General features: G+C 38.1%; 1 protein-coding gene across 1 annotated transcript in view; it reads right to left on the reverse strand.

Moving 5' to 3' along the window:
• LOC122792414 (xanthine dehydrogenase/oxidase-like) overlaps positions 1–25,620 on the reverse strand; it is a 1,368,088-nt gene that overhangs the window by 550,793 nt on the left and 791,675 nt on the right. The window contains exon 18 of the mRNA XM_044060203.1: positions 1,744–1,889. Coding sequence (XP_043916138.1) covers positions 1,744–1,889 — 146 coding nt within the window. The remainder of the gene's footprint in view (positions 1–1,743; positions 1,890–25,620) is intronic.

The following is a 25,620-nucleotide window of genomic DNA, read 5'->3' on the forward strand; positions in this document are numbered from 1 at the left end:
GCAGGAGTGGGTTAAGTATCCATGATGTGACCAAACAGGATGCCTCAGATGCAATCAAACACAGTGGAACAAGTCTTTCAGAAGGCTAGTTGTCAAACAGTTTGCACAAACAATAGACTTAAACTTTCACACACATAAAATGTCCTCCCCCACCCAAACAATGTTATGAATAAGTAGCATACAAAATTCCTGTTAGAAACCCCTTTAGTATAAAATTAGTCTGACAGAAAATAATTGCAGGTATGTTGTCACAGTTTGAACAGAAGCACTGCTTCACTTGTTGAATTCTCTATCCAAATAACTTCCCCATAAAATGTTTGTTAAAATAATATAAACTTTACATAAGCAGTAAATTTCCTCACAAAATATGCCCCCAAATTAGCCAAAGCTAAAATGTAGCTGTCTCTGTTGGGAAACTTTCAATATTAAGAAAATACCAGGTTTCTTAAAGGGTCAAAACTGCTAAAGTAAAATAAAATTAAAAAATACTTTTTACATATATAAATTAAATATAGCAAATAATATATTTTTTGTGGAATGGTTACCCAAAGGGGACTTATCTTTCAGAAAAAGTACTTGAATTGCTTGGTGATGCTCTTGTGATGACATTGAGCTTTTTCTCCCCACGGCGGCAAGAAAGTACTAAACATTTTCCACTGTGATTGCTGAATTTCTTTTCTCAGTGCTGACTAATCATCAGTCAGAGTGGAAGTGTGGGAGGGAGTCAGAGTTTCTGAAAGCTGTCTGGTTGTTGTGTCTTGGGAAAAACACAAACCATATAGCCTAAAAGTTATTTCAGAAGTGGGAATTATGAACACTGATATTTCAGTAATCACTGCCTAACTTGTAGCAAATGAGATTCCAAAATATTCAATGTTTTAAAGTCTCATTAGATATGTTCAATGAAACCTGAAAAGGATCTAAAGCTAAATCAGTGCAGAATTAGCGATATCCCACAGACGTCTGAAATCCTGCTTTGTAGGTCTGCAATGCATCACAGCCTCTTATCAGGGCCAACTAAAACTTCTCTTTCAACATATAACCTGCATGAGCAATGTGCTTTGTAGGGTAAGCAGCACTGACAATTTTAGTACAGAGAACTCAAATGTGCTCTAAATTGTACATGATGCCTAAGACATTTTATATACCAGATGAATGTAGCCACATGGAAACCTGAAGGTGGAGGCTATGGTATTTATGGCTAAGGGTGAAACAGAGAAAGAAAGGTACTCAGATCAATACAGTTATGTATGGGGAAAACAAACATCAGAACACTTAAAGCAATTGTAAAACAATTAACACAATTAAAACAGTTGTAGTAAATGGCAACAAATGTCATTCAAACCAGTACTAACCCCCTGATAATTGTATTAAACAAAACACTGCATGTGGTCACATCTCTGCTCAATGGTGACAGGCTACAGTGACACCAGTTCCCAAAAAGGGATGTATCACATCATATGTAAATGATGTTTTACCCAATGAATACTCTAAGTTCATCATGGAGAAGGTCCTAATAGAGCTTATCCAAAAGGACCTGTGGAATGTAATTCTTCTATGTATGGAACTACAGGGGATTGTCAAAAGTGATCTTGCCTTTTGACAGCATGTATGATGTAGCTTGCTAACCTGTTTTCAGTTAATGTTTCTTTGCAAGGAATCATTTGCAAAATATACTTAATTAGTTTACCATTCACTACTGTAGAGCATTTCATACTGGCATACAGCTCCAAAATGAAATACCTGTTAAACTCTTCAATCTGTTTTCTGCGATCGTGATAATTCGACTTTATGACACATTCTTCCCAGCACCTCTGTAGAGTGATATTTTCCTGTTTCATGCCAAAAGGTGTTAGATCCCCTTCACTGTACAAATTCATTCTTCGAACCTTAACATAAAAAAGACATTCAGTTTACATGGGCATAAAAAATTAGAAGAAAACTAATTCTTAATATGTTTATTCACAGTATATGTTTCAGGACTTTAAACTCAAACTTTCAGGTGCAAATGTCTATAGCAAAAATACTAGCAAAACAGCAATAAGGTATACCAAAAGTCACAATACTGGTCTGGTGTCAAAAGAAGAGGGAATGCTGAGAGTTAGAAAAATATGTGGTGAGCAATACATAAATCAAGAGTAGTCAGAAGTAGCAGCATTCATTTATGAATGCTTGTCTAATTTGTTTTCATAAACATATAAGCCATAGAGTTTAATGGTGGAGAAGACCACAATAAGGCATCTTAAAGCAGAGTATAGTGATTCAGTTCCTAAAAAGAAAGAGACTGTCAAAACGATATGTTCCAAATTATCAACCCTCATATTCTTATAGCATGCTTCCATATATAAAAGCCAAAGAAATGATGGCTGGTATGATGGCTCAAGATAAAATCCAGCAATTCTTGACAAAACTACAGGTTAATTCATAATAATGACAGGATGTATTATAGTAAAGCAATAAACTATACCAGGGTATGGACTATGTTGGAATGTGTTCAAACCTGCCATCATTTTTTTTCTAAGAGATTACTAAGTATTTCCTGTTTTTAGATGTACTTGTTAAAAATATGAGCAATGGTCTATTTATAAAAATGAGAAATAAATTACACTGTTAAGATATCAAAGTAAATAGCTTTGACATACACCCAAAAGGATTTTGATAGTCACTATTACATTATGGCACTTGCCTCAGTAGGAGCTCTGAAAGGTAAACGTCTAATGTTTAACCATTGCATCCTCACCCTTTTGACAATATCAAGTAAAACAGGTATTCATGCATGTAAAATCATAACTGGTACTATATAAATTTAATCAGCAGAAATGTTTAGCACAGACCTGTATTTACAGTTATCAGTATTCAGATTCAAATTGTTAAACTAAGTATCATATCAGGAAAAAGTTTAGTAACTTTTGTAATTTATTGCAAACAACTTATAATATATCAGTACATTTTCAAGCTACACATATACTGCCAGAAGCATTTTTTTTCATCTAGTTGTGATTTTTGTTTGAGGTTAGGAATTTCTTTCTCTGTTGCCTGATTGCTGAGATATTTGCAGATATATACAAATATGAGTATTTGTATAATTATGTTTCTGTACATCCAAAAGAACCTCCATGGTAATTAATAGATTTTTTTTCTTGTAATCTGTCTAAAAACTGTTGAAAGTCACACCCTTGATGGCATATGAAATAGCTTGCCTCATAACATTTTATTTGTATTTATTTATATACATATTGATTAATTTATTTATTTATTGTTTTAATTTTTGCTGCTGTAGAAATGGACTGATCCAGAAAGACTCCATTTTAACTATTTCCCATGAAAATAATACCTGGAGGATAGCCTGAGCCACAATGGAGCAGATACATGCCTGAGCCTGATACCTTAATGTCAGTATCAGAATGGAAAAATATTACAGCTGTCTACATGGGAATCCACTGAAGGGGTCAGCATAATTGTCTTATCCAAAGACTCATTGATCCCAGAATCAAATACTTTAATAGCTTTTCCAGAGAGTGGTCCAGAAGGGAAGGCAGCTACTTGGACTGGTGTGGCCAACTATTAAGGTTCAAACTGGCAAAATAGAGCATACTCTTGTCCATCTTGTCCAAAGCACTGATCATCTAGCGACAAGGTAGAATGTCACCGCTCATTACTATACTAGAAAAATGATAGCACATTGTATAAAGAATGCTTAGTGAAGATGTTTTTCACCTCCACTGGTATTTTGTAAAAGGAATCAAAGCAACATCAATTGCATTCTTCAGAACAGGTAACATTGGTAGAATGGCAGAAGCCTCCTCATAGTTCTTCCCCAAATATTGACTCCATTTTTTTTTAGAACAAGGGGAAGGACCTGCATACCTATACAAAGAGATGCCTTATATGTTTGTTTCTCTAAAGGAGATGTCAGCCTCAGAGGATCTGTGGGATGCAGTCTCATTATCCTTGTCAGTCACAGAAATTAGGACTTCATGTTGTTCAGCCTTCCTTTCCTAGGGACATATTTGGGGAAATGGAGACACTCTTCTGTCTCTTACTCAAACAGAGAGTGGCATGTAGTTACCCATTGCAAACACTGATGAAAAAATAACTGAGGCAAATTTGCTAGCCACTGAATTAATAGTTATTTTGAAATAAGGTTGGAAAGTTAATGTTCTGTAAAATAAGATTTGTATAGCTATATTGTTACTTCTAACTTCTCCCTACCTTAAGTAGCATTCTTGGAAATAAAGTTTATACTGCACCCTTTCTGACTTCAGAGCCATTGAGTTAGCCTAGTACAGTAACATAACAAATCAAAAAGGGTCAGTCTCTGCACAAATGTGCCCAGCCATGCTTGAGGGCTTATGAAATGTCAGGAGAAGAAAAATTATTTTTGGCAAGAATTCTGATGACAAGACATCAGATAGCAGTCTTAATGCTGGCAGGAGAACTACCTTGGGAAAAGTAAATATAAAAAGTTGAAAAAATTTATGGGGGGAATTTAATAAAGCCTACACTTTTTTTCATGTAGGCATCGTGCCACACTGCTAACACAGCCCGTGAACAAATTTAGATTCAGTAAGAGCTGCTGAGCGGCACACATGAGCATGCCAACACGGAAACTTCCATGGCATGCAAATTACCTCATAAGTAGGTGAATCTCATGCAAATGTGGCAGATAGAGTGATCCAGCAAGCAGATAGGCAGCCCTACAGATGCCATGCCAGTGTCTGTAGTGTATATGGAAAAATTCTGTGTACAGGATTGTAGACAGACAAAAGGGGCTGTAAAATGTAGGGAGATAGAAATAGCATAGCACATACAGATATGAGAAAAGCTATCATCTGTGTGTTCCAAAAGTTACAGTAAATATGTACAAATAACACCACAGTGCACAAATATGAAAAAAAAATGTGGAAAAATCAGACATTAATATCATGAGGCAGAAATGTATTACAGGACCCTGTGTACAGTATCTACAATGGTGCATTGGAGCTGTTGCTAACAGGGAAGGGCTTGGAAGCATGTAGTATCCAGGCTGTGAGCATGGATCCCTATGCAAATGAGGTGGAGTTACTGAATAGAAAAATGGGGTAATTGTGTAAGCAGATCCCCTCCATGTAGGCAGAGAACCATGTTGGTGTCCACAGAGGAGGTAGCTGACATCAGGAGAGGATGTATCTACTAACTTCTGGGCTGATAGGAGCATTTCTGCTTGCACAGCACACCACTAAGCTGAGTGTGCAGGTTTGGGTGTGTGTGCACTGACTGTTAAGCATTGTTTACCTACAGGGCACACATTTGCGAGGTGCTCCACAGTGTTCAGAGTATCTAAAAGGCCAATCATGTATTAATCAGTGTTGATACTTGCTTAACTTGAACAAGGCCATTAAATCATGCCAATGATATATTAGGCCAGTGCTATGCATCAGAGGTAGCCAATCACACAGGCAGCACCTACAGCAGAGCATTATAAACTATGCATACACCCCTACAATCTGTTTTTTCCCCATACTCTGCACCAGTAAAGTACAGACTTGGGAATTTTAACTGAAAGAATGCTAGGGGCTGCTGCAGGTCTGCTGCATCTGTATATGGTAGATGCTGAAGTCAATGCTGCTGCTGCTGCTGTTGCTGCTAACAATAGGCCTAGGCAGAGAGGGAGAACAGTGTTTAGGCCCAGGGTAACCTTTCAGGAGCTACATGACCTGGAGATTGTAGAGTGCTACAAGGTGGACAGGGACATACTACAAGAACGCACTGAGCTCTGCTGCCCTCAACTCAGACCCAGAGCCAACAGAGTGGAACCCATCCCATTGGAAACAAAGGTATGTGTAGTCCTTAGGATAATAGCCACAGGTACCTTCCACAGACCAGCTGGGGACATGATGGGGTCTCACAGGCATCAGCATCCAGGGTACTCCACCAGTTCCTGGATGCCATGCTACCACATGCCAGTGAGCACATATATTTTCCACCTCACCCTGAGGTGAGGGCCAGCAATATGCAACACTTCTACCATGTAGCACACTACCCCAAGGTACTGGGTGCCATAGATTGCACTCATACATATCAAGGCACCACCTGGTGAGGAGGGTAGAATCTAAGTCAACCACAAGGGGCACCAATCCATCAACTGCCAGGTCATGTGCAGTGCCCAGGGGATAATCATGAATGTGTGTGCTGGCAGCACTGGCAGCTATCATGACTCCCATATCTGGCATGCATCACAGCTGTACCAGATGTTTGCTAGCGGGGACATCCCCCACAGACATTTAGTGTGGGATGCTGGCTATACACTGGAACATTGGATGATGATACCCATCAGAAATGCACACATACCCACGGAAGAACGCCATAATGAGGCACACGCACAAACTAGGAACATCACAGAATACCAAACCACGTAAAACCAAGGGGGAAAAGTGCCCAAAAGCAAAATTAAAAAAAAAAAAACAACTGTAAAAAGGGGCACCCAGGAAGGAAGACCAACACTTTGTAGTAAAATAAATGTCTGTTTATTAATCCAACCAGAAACAAGTCACTTTAAATCCACAAAAGAAAACCACATAAACGTTCAACATTTCACCACATTTTCGTCCTTAAAAAGACTTCATCAGATGTATCCCATCATTCCAGAACCCTGTATAAATACCTTATTAAATTAGGAACCTCCAATTAGAATCAATAGGCAATAATACAATAAAAGTTAAAACAATCTACTCATAAACCTGTGTACCTAAAAACCACTACATAATGGGTGTTGAAAAACACCAACAAAACATAAAATACTGATACTTTCCCTTCATAAATATAAAAACTATGTTAAAAATATATTAAAGGTATGTGTTTGTGTAAATATATTTAAAAAAATAATTGAGTATCCATAATAAAAAAAAATTGCCTTCAACAACATATTAACATTTTCTAAAACTCCATCTAGTGGCCATAAAAATAGTTCAAAGCCTAGCAGCCCTGAGTTATAAACAGGAGCTATTGAAACTGTTTCATTCATGCCAGGAAATCTGTTGGCCCCCAATACAATTTGTCAGTACAGTTCCTTGTACTCTATATTAAGTTCCCAAACATCATAGAGCATGTGTTAGGGTTGCTGAAGTCACAGTTCCGGTGCCTCAATATATCTGGTGGAGCCCTGCAGTACTCTTCAGCCATATGTGCACATATGTTCATAATATGTGCCATGCTACACAATATAATCCTGTGGAAGCAGCTGCAGCAGGATCAGCATAGGGAAGGGATACACATACCCCAACAGTGCCTAGGTCACCATAGCCACATTCACAAGAGGACTTGGAGGAGGAACCCCCTGATGATGTCCCTGTAGGCAGACATAGGGATGCCCAGTATGCCCTGGCATTGGCTAAGAGACAATGCATAGCACATTCACTGATAACCTAGGGCCCTAGGGACTGAAACCTTACTCCTCCAAACATACAGTACATATATTAAAATAGCTGATACCAGGCAACCCACACAGCCTGTACCTATCCATGTATTGACTGTGTACCACTTGCATCACACAGTCATCCCTGAACTACAATTCTGTCAATGGCTGCATTCTCAGGGTAAGTCTCTAACCAACACAGTAATTGTAAGGTTTCTATAATAAGGTATTATATGAATGGATCTGCTGCTGTTATGCAAGGAAATGTAGTGGGCTATTTGGTCAGAGTTAACATCTGCATGGGACAACTGATACCCAGTCCAATAGTATGTGTTTCTTAATTTTCACTAGGTCGCACGGCTGGAATATTCACAACATCAGGCAAGGGAGATGTTAAACAGTGGGCACACATGATATTTGGACTACTGTCTACCCCAGCTGATCATATGCTGTTGTTCCCCGACCTCCAGCACAGTAGCAACCACTTTAACAGAAAATCAGCTATGCTATATCAGTCGGCCAGGCAATCTCAGAACTGTAATATATATGGTGCTCATACACTGTATGACTCTCTTCATGCAGGATAACAATGTACACTGTTGACTGTGTGATGAATGACCCCTATCTGTTTAGTGACCTGTGTGGCTCAGTGGACTAGAGAAATTAGCATGGCTGATGGTGTTGATTGAACTCCAATGACTGTTGCAGAATTCCTGCCTTTTGGGCTTAGTATAGGCTGTTTTCCCACTCTTACATGCCATTCAGCAACATTCAACATTCATGCCATGCTTAGCAGCTAAATGAAGCTATGGCTAGCGTGAAAACTCACAGAAGCATGGTTTTAGCGAGGCTTAGCACCACACAAACATTGGTAGCTGTTAGAATGTTTATGCACTGCTTAGCATGAATGAGCAGTGCTTAGCAGAGCGCGGCAGTGTCAAAATTCACAATAGTTTCATAAAATTAAAAGAAAACAATACATTCAAAAACAAGGCACTTCCCATGAGCATTTCTCCCTGGGCCTCCTTTGAAAAATGTCTTCATTCCAAGTCGGACTTTCCCAGTAAACCAATGTTAAATAGACGACCTGATGTAAAAAGCATTCTTTTCTTACAAACATAGATGCCAAAAACACATTAACGCTTAATTAACTTATTCACAACATTTTCATCCTGCATCAACAGACTTCTTCAGATAAAATAAAATCAGTACAACTATTCTGTTAAAAAGCTTACATCATATGGTATAACCAATGGAAAAGCACTCACAATCAATCAATTAATATAAAAAAATACATATCCTAGTTAAAAATACACTAAAAACATCCTATCTTTTTAAACATAAATTGACTATAATAATAATAAATGAATATCACATTTACGATCTCTAAAGTCACAAATGACAAAAAATAGCTATCTAAAATGAATGGTAATCAAAAGGAACGATGGAAGTTTACTTTATAGTCAATCTCTCCATCTACTGGGGAACATCAAAAATGCACACTTAGACCACTAAAACCAAGTATGTGTTCACAAACCATAAAAAAAAACAATAAAACATAAATATATATGTTAACATTAAAGCTAAAATATTAAACTTAAAATGAACTAAAAAATCTATAAAATATATCAATGTATAGTATATGTGTTAATACAAAACAATTAAGAAGGAAACAGAAAACCCAATAAAATTATAATTATATTTATAACTTTGCTGCCCTCATTTTAAGAATGGAGGCTAAACTAATATTTTCGTTAAGACCAGGGAGTTTACCAGCATCTAGGGATATCTGCCAAAACAGATCCCTATACTCCAATTTTGTCTCCCATGGCCCACCCTGAAATCCACAGAAACTCTCTCTATAACAAAGAAGGAAAACTTGCCACCCATACAAAGCTTGATGTGCTTGTATAACGCATTGTTTTGTTTGAATTCTGAATATCGTAATAATGTTCATAAATGCACCTTTTTTTAACTTACGTTGCATTTTCCCTATGTAAAATGCTTGACATACGTTGCATACCACAATGTAAACTACCCCTGTGGTGTTGCAATTACTAAAAATAGTACCAACAATCTCTCTACCTCTGCTAGGTAGAAATATCCTATCCTTATTCATTATATGAGGGCATTGAGAACAGGCACCACATTTAAAGGTTGCCTTTCTTTTTGTTAACCTTGAATCACCCTCTGTACTAGGTCTATTATTGTACTCAAATAAATCCTTTAAATTTCGATCTTTCCTAAAAATGATTTTAATAAGATTATTCCACAAGGCGGCCAAGTCAGTTAAATCAATAAACCTTTCCCATTCCCTCTTTATTACCTCATTTACCAATCATGTATCACCATTAAATTCCAAGGCAAGGGCTTTATTAAAAGTGTTAAACTTGGGTCAGTTTTGTTGGCTTTTAAACCATCAAATACTTTCCCTAAAAGAGGGAAAAAATCTATCTGCTCTTTTTCCCATTGCCTTCAACTTTAGTTGATCATTTAGGTTGGAAGGGTAATCTCTTTCCAACAACAAATGATAAAAAAAAAAATCACATTCCCCTAAAAAAAATCATCACAGAACCATGGTTTTAGCGAGGCTTAGCACCACAAAAACATTGGTAGCTGTTAGAATGTTTAAGCACTGCTTAGCATGAATGAGCAGTGCTTAGCAGAGCGCAGCAATGTCAGAATTCACAATCATTATCATCATCATCATCTTTCGGCTTTTCCCTTTAGGGGTCGCCACAGCGGATCATCTCTTTCCATTTCTTCCTATCCTCTGCATCTTGATCTGTCACACCAACTGCCTGCATGTCCTCTCTTGCCACGTCCATAAAACTTATCTTAGGCCTTCCTCTTTTCCTCTTACCTGGAAGCTCCATTCTTAGCATCTTTTTCCCAATATACCCATCATCCCTCCTCAGCACATGTCGAAACCAATGCAATCTAGTCTCTCTTGCTTTGTCTCCAAACTGTCCAACATGAGCTGACCCTCTTATATACTGATTCCTAATCCTATCTATCCTAGTCCCACTGAGCGCAAATCTTAACATCTTTAACTCTGCCACATCCAGCTCTGACTCCTGCCTTTTTGTCAGTGCCACTGTCTCCAATCCATATTACATAGCTGGTCTCACTACCCTCTTGTAGACCTTCCCTTCAAATCTTACTGGTACCCGTCTGTCACAAATCACTCCTGACACTCTTCTCCACCCATTCCACCCTGCCTGTACTCTGTTCTTCACCTCTCTTCCACATTCACCATTACTCTGAACTGTTGATCCCAAGTACTTAAACTCGTCCACCTTTACCAACTCTATTCCCTGCATCCTCACCATTCCTCTACCCTCCCTCTCATTTACACACATATATTCTGTCTTAGCCCTGCTGACCTTCATTCCTCTGCTCTCTAGAGCATATCTCCACCTCTCCAGAGTCCCCTCAACCTAATTCCTACTCTCACTACAGATCATAATGTCATCTGCAAACATCATAGTCCACGGGGCCTCCAGTCTGATCTCATCTGTCAACCTGTCCATCACCACTGCAAATAAGAATGGACTCAGAGCTGATCCTTGATGTAATCCCACCTCCACCTTAAATGGATCTGTCACTCCCACTGCAGTCCTCACCACTGTCACACTACCCTCATACATATCCTGTACCACTCTTACATACTTCTCTGCCACTCCCGACTTCCTCATACAATACCACAACTCTTCTCTAAGCATCCTGTCATATGCTTTCTCCAAGTCTACAAAGGCACAATGCAACTCCTTTCTGACCTTCTCTGTATTTCTCCTATAACACTCTAAGAGCAAACATTGCATCTGTAGTGCTCTTGCCTGGCATGAAACCATAATGCTGATCACTAATCATCACCTCCCTTCTTAACTTAGCTTCTACTACTCTTTCCCATAACTTCAAGCTGTGACTTATCAACTTTATCCCTCTGTAGTTACTGCAGCTCTGCACATCAGCCTTATTCTTAAAGATAGGTACCAAAACACTTTCTCCACTCCTCAGGCATCCTTTGACTTTCCAAAATTTCATTAAACAATCTAGTTAAAAATTCCACTGCCATTTCTCCTAAGCACCTCCATGCTTCCATTGGGATGCCATCTGGGCCAACAGCCTTTCCATTCTTCATCCTCTTCATAGCTGTCCTTACTTCCTCCTTGCTAATCTGTTTCACTTCCTGATTCACTATCCCCACATCATCCAACCTGCTCTCTCTCTCATTCTCTTCATTCATCAGCCTCTCAAAATACTCTTTCCATCGACTTAACACACTCTCTTCTCTTCTGAGTACTTTTCCCTCACTATCCTTTATCACCCTTACTTGCTGCACATCTTTCCCAGCTCTGTCCCTCTGTCTAGCCAATCGGTACAGGTCTTTTTCTCCCTCTTTAGTGTCCAATCTCTCATACAACTCTCCATACGCCTTATCCTTAGCTTTTGCCACCTCTCTCTTTGCCATACGCCTCATCTCCTTATACTCATGTCTACTTTCTTCATCGCTTTGACAATCCCACTTCTTCTTCGCCAGCATCTTCCTCTGTATACTCTCCTGTACTTCCTCATTCCACCACCAGGTCTCCTTGTCCTCCTTCCTCTGTCCAGATGTCACACCAAGCACCTTTCTAGCAGTCTCCCTTACTAGTTCTGCTATAGTTACCCAGCTATTCGGTAACAATCCACTGCCTCCCAATGCCTGTCTTAACTCTTCCCTAAACTCCACTTCACAATTAACCTTTTTTAACTTCCACCATTTAATCCTTGGCACTGCTTTCACACTCCTCCTCCTCTTCTTGATCACCAACGTCATCCTACAGACCACCATTCTATGCTGCTTAACTATACTTTACCCTGCCACCACTTTACAGTCTCCAGTCTCCTTCAGACTGGCCCTCCTACATAGGATATAATCCACCTGTGTGCATCTTCCTCCACTCTTGTATGTCACCCTATGCTCCTCCCTCTTCTTAAAATACGTATTCACCACAGCCATGTCCATCATTTTCGCAAAATCCACAATCATCTGACCTTCTGCATTCCTCTCCTTAACACCATACCTACCCATCATTTCCTCATCCCCTCTGTTCACTTCACCAACATGCCCATTAAAGTCCGCTCAAATCACTAGTCTCTCACCTTTGGGTACACTCACCACAACTTCATCCAACTCACTCCAAAATTTCTCTTTCTCATCCATCGCAAACCCAACTTGTGGAGCATATGCACTAACAACATTCATCATTACACCATCAATTTCGAGCTTCATAAACATCACTCTGTCAGACACTCTCTTCACGTCTAAAACACTTTTGGCATACTGTTCCTTTAGTATAACCCCTACCCCATTTCTTCTGCCATCCACACCATGATAGAACAATTTGAACCTGTTTCCTAAACACCTGGCCTTACTTCCCTTCCATCTGGTCTCTTGCACACACAATATAACAACCTTCCTTCTCTCCATCATATCAGCTAGCTCTCTTCCTATACCAGTCATACTGCCAACATTCAAAGTTCTTACCCTCACTGCTACACTCCTAACCTTCCTCCTCTATTTCTGCCTTCGGGCATGCCTTCACACTCCTCTTCTTCTTCAGCCAACAGTAGCCCAATTTCCACCAGCACCCTGTTGTATAACAGTACTGGTGGCGGTCATTGTTAACCTGGGCCTCGACTGATCCGGTATGGAAATATGAAATATTTGCGCCATAAGTGATGTGGCAGAATTTTTACGACGGAACCCCTTCCTGATGCAACCCTCCCCATTTATCCGGGCTTGGGACCGGCACAAAGAAATGCACTGGCTTGTGCATCCCCAGTGGCTGGGTTGTCAAAATTCACAATAGTTTCATAAAATTAAAAGAAAACAATACATTCAAAAACAAGGCACCTCCCACAAGCATTTCTCCCTGGGCCTTTTTTGAAAAATGGTTTAATTCCAAGTCAGACTTTCCCAGTAAACCAATGTTAAATAGATGACCTGATGTAAAACCATACTTTTATTACAAACATAGATGCCAAAAACAAATTAACGCTTAATTAACTTATTCACAAAGTTTTCGTCCTGCATCAACAGACTTCTTCAAATAAAATAAAATCAGTACAACTATTCTGTTAAAAAGCTTACATCATATGGTATAACCAATGGAAAAGTACTCACAATCAATCAATTAATATAAAAAAATATATATATCCTAGTTAAAAATACACTAAAAACATCCTAACTTTTTAAACATAAATTGACTATAATAATAATAATAATAATAATAATAAATTTATATCACATTTACGATCTCTAAAGTCACAAATGACAAAAAATAGCTATCTAAAATGAATGGTAATCAAAAGGAACGATGGAAGTTTACTTTATAGTCAATCTCTCCATCTACTGGGGAACATCAAACATGCACACTTAGACCACTAAAACCAAGTATGTGTTCACAAACCATAAAAAAACAATAAAACATAAATACATATGTTAACATTAAAGCTAAAATATTAAATTTAAAATGAACTAAAAAATCTATAAAATATATCAATGTACAGTATATGTGTTAATACAAAACAATTAGGAAGGAAACAGAAAACCCAATAAAATTATAATTATATTTATAACTTTGCTGCCCTCATTTTAAGAACGGGGGCTAAACTAATATTTTCGTTACGGCCAGGGAGTTTACCAGCATCTAGGGATATCTGCCAAGACAGTTCCCTATACTCCAATTTTGCCTCCCATGGCCCACCCTGAAATCCACAGAAACTCTCTCTATAACAAATAAGGAAAACTTGCCACCGATACAAAGCTTGATGTGCTTGTATAATGCATTGTTTCGTTTGAATTCTGAATATCGTAATAATGTTCATAAATGCATCTTTTTAGCTTATGTTGCATTTTCCCTATGTAAAATGCTTGACATACATTGCATACCACAATGTAAACTATCCCTGTGGTGTTGCAATTACTAAAAATAGTACCAACAATCTCTCTACCTCTACTAGGTAGAAATATCCTATCCTTATTCATTATATGAGGGCATTGAGAACAGGCACCACATGTAAAGGTTGCCTTTCTTTTTGTTAACCTTGAATCACCCTCTGTACTAGGTCTATTATTGTACTCAAATAAATCCTTTAAATTCCGATCTTTCCTAAAAATGATTTTAATAGGATTCTTCCACAAGGCGACCAAGTCAGTTAAATCAATAAACCTTTCCCATTCTCTCTTTATAACCTCTTTTATCAGTCATGTATCACCATTAAATTTCAAGGCAAGGGCTTTATTAAACGTGTTAAACTTGGGGTCAGTTTTGTTGGCTTTTAAACCATCAAATACTTTCCCTAAAAGAGGAAAAAAATCTATCTGCTCTTTTTCCCATTGCCTCCAACTTCAGTTGATCATTTAGGTTGGAAGGGTAACCTCTTTCCAACAACAAATTATAAAAAAAAAATCACATTCTCTAAAAAAATCATCTCGGAACCATGGTTTTAGCGAGGCTTAGCACCACAAAAACATTGGTAGCTGTTAGAATGTTTATGCACTGCTTAGCATGAATAAGCAGTGCTTAGCAGACCGCAGCAGTGTCAAAATTCACAATAGTTTCATAAAATTAAAAGAAAACAGTACATTCAAAAACAAGGCACCTCCCATGAGCATTTCTCCCTGGGCCTCCTTTGAAAAGTGGCTTAATTCCAAGTCGGACTTTCCCAGTAAACCAATGTTAAATAGATGACCCGATGTAAAACCATACTTTTATTGCAAACATAGATGCCAAAAACACATTAATGCTTAATTAACTTCTTCACAACGTTTTCGTCCTGCATCAACAGACTTCTTCAGATAAAATAAAATCAGTACAACTATTCTGTTAAGAAGCTTACATCATATGGTATAACCAATGGAAAAGTACTCACAATCAATCAATTAATATAAAATATATATATATATATATATATATATATATATATATATATATATATATATATATATATATATCCTAGTTAAAAATACACTGAAAACATCCTAACTTTTTAAACATAAACTGACTATAATAATAATAAATTAATATCACATTTAAGATCTCTAAAGTCACAAATGACAAAAAATAGCTATGTAAAATGAATGGTAATCAAAAGAAACGATGGAAGTTTACTTTATATTCAATCTCTCCATTTACTGGGGAACATCAAAAATGCACACTTAGACCACTAAAACCAAGTATGTGTTCACAAACCATAAAAACAAAACAATAAAACATAAATATATATGCTAACTTTAAAGCTAAAATATTAAACTTAAAATGAACTAAAAAATCTATAAAATATGTCAATGTATAGTATATGTGTTAATACAAAACAATTAGGAAGGAAACAGAAAACCCAATAAAATTATAATTATATTTATAACTTTGCTGCCCTCATTTTAAGAACGGGGGCTAAACTAATATTTTCCTTAAGACCAGAGAGTTTACCAGCATCTAGGTATATCTGCCAAAACAGTTCCCTATACTCCAATTTTGTCTCCCATGGCCTACCCTAAAATCCACAGAAACTCTCTCTAACAAAGAAGGAAAACTTGCCACCCATACAAAGCTCGATGTGCTTGTATAACGCATTGTTTCGTTTGAATTCTGAATATCATAATAATGTTTATAAATGCATCTTTTTAGTTTACGTTGCATTTTCCCTATGTAAAATGCTTGACGTACATTGCATACCACAATGTAAACTACCCCTGTGGTGTTGCAATTACTAAAAATAGTACCAACAATCTCTCTACCTCTACTAGGTTGAAATAGCCTATCCTTATTCATTATATGAGGGCATTGAGAACAGGCACCCCATTTAAAGGTTGCCTTTCTTTTTGTTAAATTTGAATCACCCTCTGTACTAGGTCTATTATTGTACTCAAATAAATTCTTTAAATTCTGATCTTTCCTAAAAATGATTTTAATAGGATTCTTCCACAAGGCGACCAAGTCAGTTAAATCAATAAACCTTTCCCATTCCCTCTTTATTACCTCTTTTACCAATCATTATCACCATTAAATTCCAAGGCAAGGGCTTTATTAAAAGTGTTAAACTTGGGGTCAGTTTTGTTGGCTTTTAAACCATCAAATACTTTCCCTAAAAGAGGGAAAAAATCTATCTTCTCTTTTTCCAATTGCCTCCAACTTTAGTTGATCATTTAGGTTGGGAGGGTAACCTGTTTCCAACAGCAAATTATAAAAAAAAATCACATTCCCTAAAAAAATCATCATCATTAGAGGTCATTCTACTTGCCCAAATGTACTGAGCTTTTATAATACTCTTTTTCTGGTGCAAAGGGTGGGCACGTTTGTAATGTAGGTAGGAACTGGAAAATGTTTCCTTCCTATAAGCTGTAGACTTAACCCCCCCTTGGGTTTTATGGAGAGTTACAGAAAGATAATTAATTTTATCAAAACTAATATTATAAGTAAAGTTTAAAAATTCTGTTATACTTTCCAAGTAATCAATGAATTCCTTAAATGTATTAACTGAATCAACCCAAACCATACATATGTCATCTAAAAACCTTTTGTAGAAGGACCAACCCATTTTATACATAGAATCAAGGACAAACCTTTTCTCCCAGTAGGCCAAAACTATATTGGCATAAATGGGGGCACAATTAGCCCCCCCCCCATTGCCACACACCTAATCTGGTGGAAGAATTCACCTCCAAAATAAATGTAATTGTTTTTTAACATGAGCTCCATTAACAATAAACAAACATGAAAATCATTCGAGTTGATGTTGCCCTTAAGCTCTAGGGTTTAATCCAACCATTCCAAACCTTTGTTATGTAGAATTACAGAAAATAAATCCTTTATATCAACTGTTACAAATTAAATAGTTCCTCACTTGAAATGTTCTGGTTTGATGCTTGCTAAAAAATCCCAGGAATCCTTTAAAAATCTCCATTTGGTTTCCCCATTGTTGTTGTTGCATCTTTTGGCTTTTCCCAGTTAGGGGTCGCCACAGCGGAACTCCGGTCCACTAATGATTGGCAGTAGATTTTTACGTGCCGAGTTGCCAGCTCTGATGCACAACCTTCAACGAAGGTACACCCATTCACGCATGTCTCTACACAGAAGACGGTCTAGCTGAGAATCGAACAGGACAACGTCATACTGTGAGGCGACAAAATTTGGTTTCTCCATATAGCCTTTAATTTACTATCCAAAAACTTAGCAAGTGGAGCGGTTTTTGAACCCTCTGCTGACATTATTGGCCTTAAAGGTGTATCAGACCTGTCTTTATGCACCTTGGGAATTCCAAATATAGTAGGTACTCTAGGCCTCTCATTCCTTAATTAATCCTAAGTAGACAAATCTATGAGCTCTTCAGAATATAAGTCACTTAGCTAGATCAGTTTTCCTATAGGCTACGTTAACTTCATTTTTTGAAACTTGTGCATAAGTATTGGCATCCTCCAAGATATCTAACATTTTAGCACCATATACAATACTGTCCATAATTACCATCCCCCCTCCCTTGTCAGGTTTCATAACACAAATATTTTTATTAAACCTAAAACTGTTAAGTATATTTATTTCATTCACGTGAAGATTAAATCCACACTTGTTTTTAGAATAACCTTCCTGAGTTCCTTTTCCACCTCACACTCAAAATATTTTAATTGTGGGTGAAGGGGGGGTGTGGGGGTTAAAACACTTCTTCTCTTAGTAGTTTCATTATAGTGGTTGGTTTGGTTACCTTGAAAGATCAGGTCTAAATTAAGCTTCTGCACAAACATTTTAAAATCAAGAATAAGCATAGTCAAATCACATTTCTTGTTGGGTATAAACTTAAATCCTTTTGAAAATAGCTCAAAATGTTCTTTGGTCAATTCAATTTCACTATAACTGAAAATATTATAATTGTTAAATGAATGCATACAATCATCCCTGATTATTTTGACTGCATCCACTTTAATTATGATAATTAATTGTATCCGGTTTCTATTTTTAGATGTCTGCCACATGTCAGCTGTCGATCTGTGAGCACAGCTTGTCACTGCTGCACTCCACATAGTGCCACACCATGCAAACATGCAATAAAAAAAAAAACAGCAATTAAAAAAAAATAACACATCATAGAAATTACATATTATATAGTTGACTCACTTCACAACATTACAACAGTGGCAGGGAGCATTACAGGGAACCTCACACTCATCTGCAGCCACGGGTAGCTGCTACACCTTTACCTACACTGATTCAATATCCATGTTCCTCGGCTCTACCTTGGCTGTGAGACATCATTAATATGCATGGAGCGTTGCCGAGGGGGAACTGTAGCTGTGTACATGGATACATTCAGTGTAGGCTCTACACTGTGCCTACAACGATTTTATTAAATCCTGGGGTATATTTTTGCATATTTTATTCTTAGTTTAACATCTTACACTTGGTCAGGCACTTTTATTTATAATGTAGAGTAACTCAGTATTAACTATTTCTGAAAGTGGTTTTAATTTACACCAACAGGCCTTGTCTATTTGGCAGCATTTTAAGTCATTAAAATAACCATAAGATCTACTACTGAATTCTGCTACATATTTTAAAATACTGAAAAGCTTTACTTTGCAAAGCAACCACATGAAACAGTATTTTTATTTTTTATTTTACATTTGTTGACCGGGCTAGTCTAGCTGGATATATTTCCATTTTCAGTAGAGGCCCGGGGAGAAAAGCTCCACAGAAATACAACAAACATGACATGTTAGTAAAAAAACGTAATTATTAACAGAATAATCTAAGAATATGAAGATGCAACAATATGACATGTTAGTAAAATGCTAGATATTAAGAAAATAAGTTAACAAAAAAGACAAGGCACATCAAACCATAGTAGACAAGATAAATTCTGTTACAGAGCATGTAGCTTAATGGAAATAAGGGAGCCCCAAATAAAAGCATCTTAAAAAAAAGAGAAAGATGTAAGAGTACAAGAAGAAAAGAGGGAGTAGCAGAAGTAGAAGAGAAGAAGAGAGAGTAGAAAGGTCGAAGGAGAAGAGACAACAGACTAAGGGGAGAGACGAAAAGAAAGAGAGGAGTAATTCAGAACAAGGAGGGAGTTCAAAGGGCAAAGATAATCTAGGTAGTAGCTTAAAGCTCAAAGTTAAGTATAAGATTGGAAGAAAAGATAAAGGTAGAGAAGGGAGGTTAGTCTGGAGTGCTACAAGAACAAAGCCAGTGATCTTGGAAGTACAGTTTAATTTTATGTTTGAAAAGAGGTGAAGAAGTGACGTGTAATGTCTCTAGGTAACCGATTCCAAATTCTTCCTACAGAATTAGTGAAAAGAGAGTCACCAGCTGAGTTGTTGGACTTTATAGATCTGGCCAAGAGTTTAGAGGAGGAACGAAGGGAGGTAAGATTACTATAAGGGGTTAAAATTTGAGAGAGTATAGGGGTGTTTTCAGGATGGTGCAGTATTTTGTGGGCAATAGTGAGTTGGGAGATTGCCAGATAGTTTTGTAGTTCTAACCAGCCTAAAGGTTTCAAATTATGGCAGTGATGGCTTCTGAAGGGGTTACCAGTAGCGAAGCGGGCAATGTTATTATAGCAAGTAGCAAGTTTGTTTAGGTTAGTTTTCTTTAGGTTAGAGAAGATAGGAGAGGCATAAAAGAGAGTAGATAAGAGATGGGAGTGGGCGATAATAGCTCGGGTAGATGGGGTTAGAAAAGGTTTAATACGGTATAAGGATCCTATTTTTCTATTAACTGATTTGATGGTGCTGTTGATGTGTTGATCAAAAGAGAGATTATTATCAATGGTTATTCCTAACAGTTTAGTTGAAGAGTCAGGGGAGATGACAGTGGCGTTGTTTTATAGGATGGTGAAGTTTAAAGGGGAGGTCCGAGTGGTTGGGGAGAAGAGAAGAAGTTTAGTTTTTTTAGCATTAAGAAGGAGGTACCGTCTAGTAAACCATGTTTCTACTGTATTAAAGATATTTTGAGTTAGTGAGGTTAGATCTGAAAAGGAAGATGCTGAACAAATAATGGTCGAGTCGTCAGCATATTGAATGCAGGTTGCTTGAGGGATTATTGTGTGAAGATCATTAATATAGAGGGAGAAAAAAAGTGGACCAAGAATAGAGCCCTGAGGGACTCCGATGGAAATGGGCAATAAGGAAGAGATGTAGTTATCCCAAAGAACGGCTTGCTGTCTGTTACTCAGATATGAAGTAAACCATTTAATGGCAACATTATCAAAAGATAGGGATTCAAGGATGTGAATTAAAGAAGAGTGGTTGACCATGTCGAAGGCTTTGGAGAGGTCAATGAATAGAGCAGAAGAGAGAAGGTTATTGTTGTGATTCCTATTGATAGTGTCTACAAAGGAAAGGAGGGCAGTGGTGGTGCTATGATGAGGTCTAAATCCATGTTGACAGTTAGCTATAATGTTGTGTAGAGAGAGATACTGTACAAGTTGCTGATGAATACATTTCTCCATAATTTTTGCTAAGGGGGAGAGAAGAGCAATTAGTCTGAAGTTGGAGTAGTCAATAGAGTTACCACCTTTGTGAAGAGGGATAATATGAGAGATTTTCCAGATATCAGGGATAGTTCCTTCTTGGATTGTCCTATTTATGAGTATAGATATTGGATAAGCAATTTCTTTGGCTGCTTTTTGAAGATAAAGAGAAGGGAGTTTGTCAGCAGAGGGGGTACAAGGTTTCAGTTTGTCAATAAGTCTGTAGATGAAAGAGGTAGGGACGGGTTGTAGAGAGAAGTTGTCAGATGAGTCTACTAGATTGTTTGGGGGGTAGAAGTTGTTGGTATTCAATTGTCTAGCAAGAGATTGAATAGTTTCAGAAAAGAAAGAGTTAAAAGCATTTGCAGTTAGATGAGGGGTGTCTGGGTCAGCATTAAGGGGGGAGGGAGTTTTGGTTGTTCCTGGTGAAAGGAGTCTATTGACTGATGACCAGAATTGTTTAGGTTTATTGAGATGAGTTTCCTGAAGTCCACAGTAATATTTTCTTTTGTCAGAGATTATAGCTTTTCTGGTAAGATTTCTAAGCTGGCGGAAGTGAAGAAAATCAGTGGAATGTCTATGGCATCTCCATTTGGCCCAGACCTTATTTCTAGAGAGTATTAGCTTTTTAGTTTCATGAGAGAGCCATGGGGCTGTCTTAGTCTTCATTCTGATGGTACACTCTGGGGCATGTTTGTCAAGAATGGCAAGGAAGGTAGAGTTAAAGAATAGTACTGCATCTTTAAGAGGAAGTGATTTTAAGGGGTTCCAGTTACAAGATCTGAGTTCACTTTGGAATAGGTCTATTTTAAAGTGTTTAGTAGAGCGTATTTTTCTTATATTAGGGAGGTTTAGACAGTCATTCTTTTCTCTGGTAATATATGTTAGGCAGTGGTCACTGATGTCATCTGACATTGTTCCTACTTTATAACTGATGTTGACTTTGTTTATGAGTATCCAGTCTAGGATACTCTCTTTCTTACTGGGCTTATTTAGTCTTGTAGTAGAGGTAATGGATTGGGTAAATCTCTTTAGGTTTATATGAGATGAAGGATTTTCAGCATTAATAGTATTCCAATCTATATTGAAGTCACCAAGAATTATAGTTTCTTGGGGGAAGTTGGAAGAGACCCAACTGAGATAGTCTTCTAAGATGGGTATGTTGTTGCCTGGGGGTATATACATGCAGATGATGTAGAGGGATGTTTTCCCATTTAATTGGAATTTAGTGATAATGGCTTCTACTTTACTATCTTGGGTTGGCCAGGCTGAGAGGGTAGAGATATTGAGGTGATTCTTGAACAGAATTGCTACTCCACCACCTTTCCGTTTAGAGCAGTCAAGTCTTAGTATATTATAGCCTTGTGGTATAATTTCAGTATCTTTAGTGGCTGGATTAAGCCATGTCTCTGTAAGACAAAGAATGTCAAAACTGTGCGTGTCAAGGAGGGCGTGTAGGTAGGGTACTTTGTTATTTACACTTTGTATGTTAAGATGCCCTATGAGGAAGGTATTATTAAAGCTTGGTCTAGGTACTTGAGGGGATGGATGTATAAGGCCAGGTTTGGGGTGAATGTCACCATCTTGTAGGGTGGGATTATCAGGTTTGTATGTGAAATTGTTTTTAAGAAAGGCAGGTAGTTTCATTTTTTTATCTGAGAGTAGGGCATAGTTAAGATGAGAGTACCTATGAAACTTAGGTAGTAGGTAGCTAGGGGTGGAATTAACGTTTGAGAATGAAATGAGTGACGTGTAAAAAGAAGATGTATGTTTCTGTATATAGTTAGGTTGGTTATTCAGTGGGTTTTCAAAGTGGGTAAGAAGGTAAGCTGAGAATAGGGTAGTTGAGAGTAGAATTGAGAGTATAACTAAGGTAGGTAAGTAGGGAGCCATTTTATAAGTGAAACCAGAATAAAAGTGGTCTTAGAGTAGGCATCTAAGATGTTGGTTGTAGAGAAGGTACTATATATATATATAAATATATATATATAGCTCAAAGATAGTAGGAGGAGAGCTAAGGATATTACAGGGTGAAGAATGAAGAGAGCTGCGGGTATTTAAGGGAAAAGAAAGAGAAGAGACAGGTAAATAGAGTAGAGGGAATATAGGAGGAAAGATAACAGAGGAGAAGGAGAGATGGTAATAAGAGGAAATAGGTGGACAAGTATTGAAGGTGGAGGTGGGTGGAGGAAAGGGGGTGTAAAGAGGGGAGGGGATTTAGGTTTGGTGGGAATGAAAGGGATAGGAAGATAAGGTGAGGGGGAGTGTCTAGAGAGCTATAAGGGTAGGACCCCTGGGGGTGGGTGGGAATTGGGGGTAGGGAGGGGAGTGGAGTGAGCCCGCAGGGCGAACGGAGCGGGTAGAAACAAGTAAAGGTGAGCTAGGAGAGGAGACAATCAGAAGTGCAGGTAAGAATGGTAGAAGAGCAGTGTATATGAAAGGAAGAGTTGAGCTAGAAACCAAGGTATACCAGTGAGATGAGCTCAAAAATGAGTAGGATTAAATAGAATAGAGCATACAGTAGGAGCAAGAGGAGGAAAGGGTGAAAGTGTAGAATGATAAATTAGGCAGATTGCAAGTGTAGATCTGGAGTTAGGAGGGAGATAAATGGACAGTAAGGTATAGCTAGGATTAGGGGAGGTAGCAGAGACCAAGATAGACTTAACAGACTAGGCTAAACTAGGGCTAGTTAGAGCCAGAAAGAAGAGCAGGGTTGTAACAGAGAGAAGAGGGTTCTATCTATTAGACAAAGCAGGTAACTGAGAGGGAGAATAAGGGAAGCAAAATAACACAGTGAAGGGTCGAAGGAAAAGGTACCAACAAAAAGAGCAGGAACAGTTATAGCAGCGAAAGGGGTAGGGTGAGGCTGAGAGGGAGAAGTACTGGCTGTTAGGGACTCAAGCACAGGCAACTAAAGGACTCTGTAGGAAGACCTGAAAGGAGACTATCAAACTAACATAGCCAAACCCAGGACCTACTTTCTGATTCTTGATTAGGGTGTAAAGCAAGCAGAAATTCAGTCACTGTAGGAAGGGTCAGGTTCGTCCAACACCATTAAGGAGTAAGTTAGGGCAGGAAACATTCAAGTTGAGCTTGGATTTTCTGATTCTTGATTAGGGTGTAAAGCAAGCAGAAATTCAGTCACTGTAGGAAGGGTCAGGTTCGTCCAACACCAGTAAGGAGTAAGTTAGGGCAGGAAACGTTCAAGTTGAGCTTGGATTTTCTGATTCTTGATTAGGGTGTAAAGCAAGCAGAAATTCAGTCACTGTAGGAAGGGTCAGGTTTGTCCAACACCAGTAAGGAGTAAGTTAGGGCAGGAAACGTTCAAGTTGAGCTTGGATTTTCTGATTCTTGATTAGGGTGTAAAGCAAGCAGAAATTCAGTCACTGTAGGAAGGGTCAGGTTCGTCCAACACCAGTAAGGAGTAAGTTAGGGCAGGAAACATTCAAGTTGAGCTTGGATTTTCTGATTCTTGATTAGGGTGTAAAGCAAGCAGAAATTCAGTCACTGTAGGAAGGGTCAGGTTCGTCCAACACCAGTAAGGAGTAAGTTAGGGCAGGAAACGTTCAAGTTGAGCTTGGATTTTCTGATTCTTGATTAGGGTGTAAAGCAAGCAGAAATTCAGTCACTGTAGGAAGGGTCAGGCTCGTCCAACACCAGTAAGGAGTAAGTTAGAGCAGGAAACATTCAAGTTGAGCTTGGATTTTCTGATTCTTGATTAGGGTGTAAAGCAAGCAGAAATTCAGTCACTGTAGGAAGGGTCAGGTTCGTCCAACACCAGTAAGGAGTAAGTTAGGGCAGGAAACGTTCAAGTTGAGCTTGGATTTTCTGATTCTTGATTAGGGTGTAAAGCAAGCAGAAATTCAGTCACTGTAGGAAGGGTCAGGTTTGTCCAACACCAGTAAGGAGTAAGTTAGGGCAGGAAATGTTCAAGTTGAGCTTGGATCAGCTGGATACTCCAGTTAGGTAACCTCACAGAGTTAGCACGCCAGGGCAGGAGCTTATAGCAGCCAAGGACCTAGAAGGTGGAGAGCAGTCTTACAGAGAGTGTAGTTTGTGGTTGTGCTGCGGTAGCATTGTCACTTCACAGTAAGACGCTGTCCGGTTCGATTCTCAGCTAGAGCATCTTCTGCGTGGAGACATGCATGAATGGGCATACCTTCGTTGAAAGTTGTGTGTCAGGGCTGGTAACTCGGCACGTAAAAATCAACTACCAATCATTAGCGGACCCGAGTTCCACTGTGGCGACCCCTAACCGGGAAAAGCAGAAAGACACAAACAAACAGAGTGTAGTTTATGTGATAAAATGTAGATGTAATAAATTTTATATAGGTCAGACACAGAGAATGTTTAAAACTAGACTGTTAGAACATATTAGGGACATTAAAGCAAAGAAAGAAGAAAGTCCCTTGGCTCAGCATTTTAAATTGCATCATGCTAGTGATCCTAAAGATTTAATAGCTACAATATTAGAACAAATAAATATAGAGAATGTTAATAATAAGAAAAACAGGTTATTATACAAAGCGACAGTTTTTATTTTGAAGTTTGGGACTTTGGTCCCACAAGGTTTAAATATTGATTGTTATTTGAAATGTGTTATGTAGTTTAAAATGCATCTTTAAATGAAATTGTTCAAATGCATATTTTTAGGTATTTGAATGCTTAATTTCTTAATTGATTAATGGATTGAATGTATTATTGGATGTTAGTGG

The sequence above is a fragment of the Protopterus annectens genome, chromosome 1.part2 (assembly GCF_019279795.1).
Source record: "Protopterus annectens isolate FY-2018-M chromosome 1.part2, PAN1.0, whole genome shotgun sequence".
Classification (NCBI taxonomy): Eukaryota; Metazoa; Chordata; order Ceratodontiformes; family Protopteridae; genus Protopterus; species Protopterus annectens.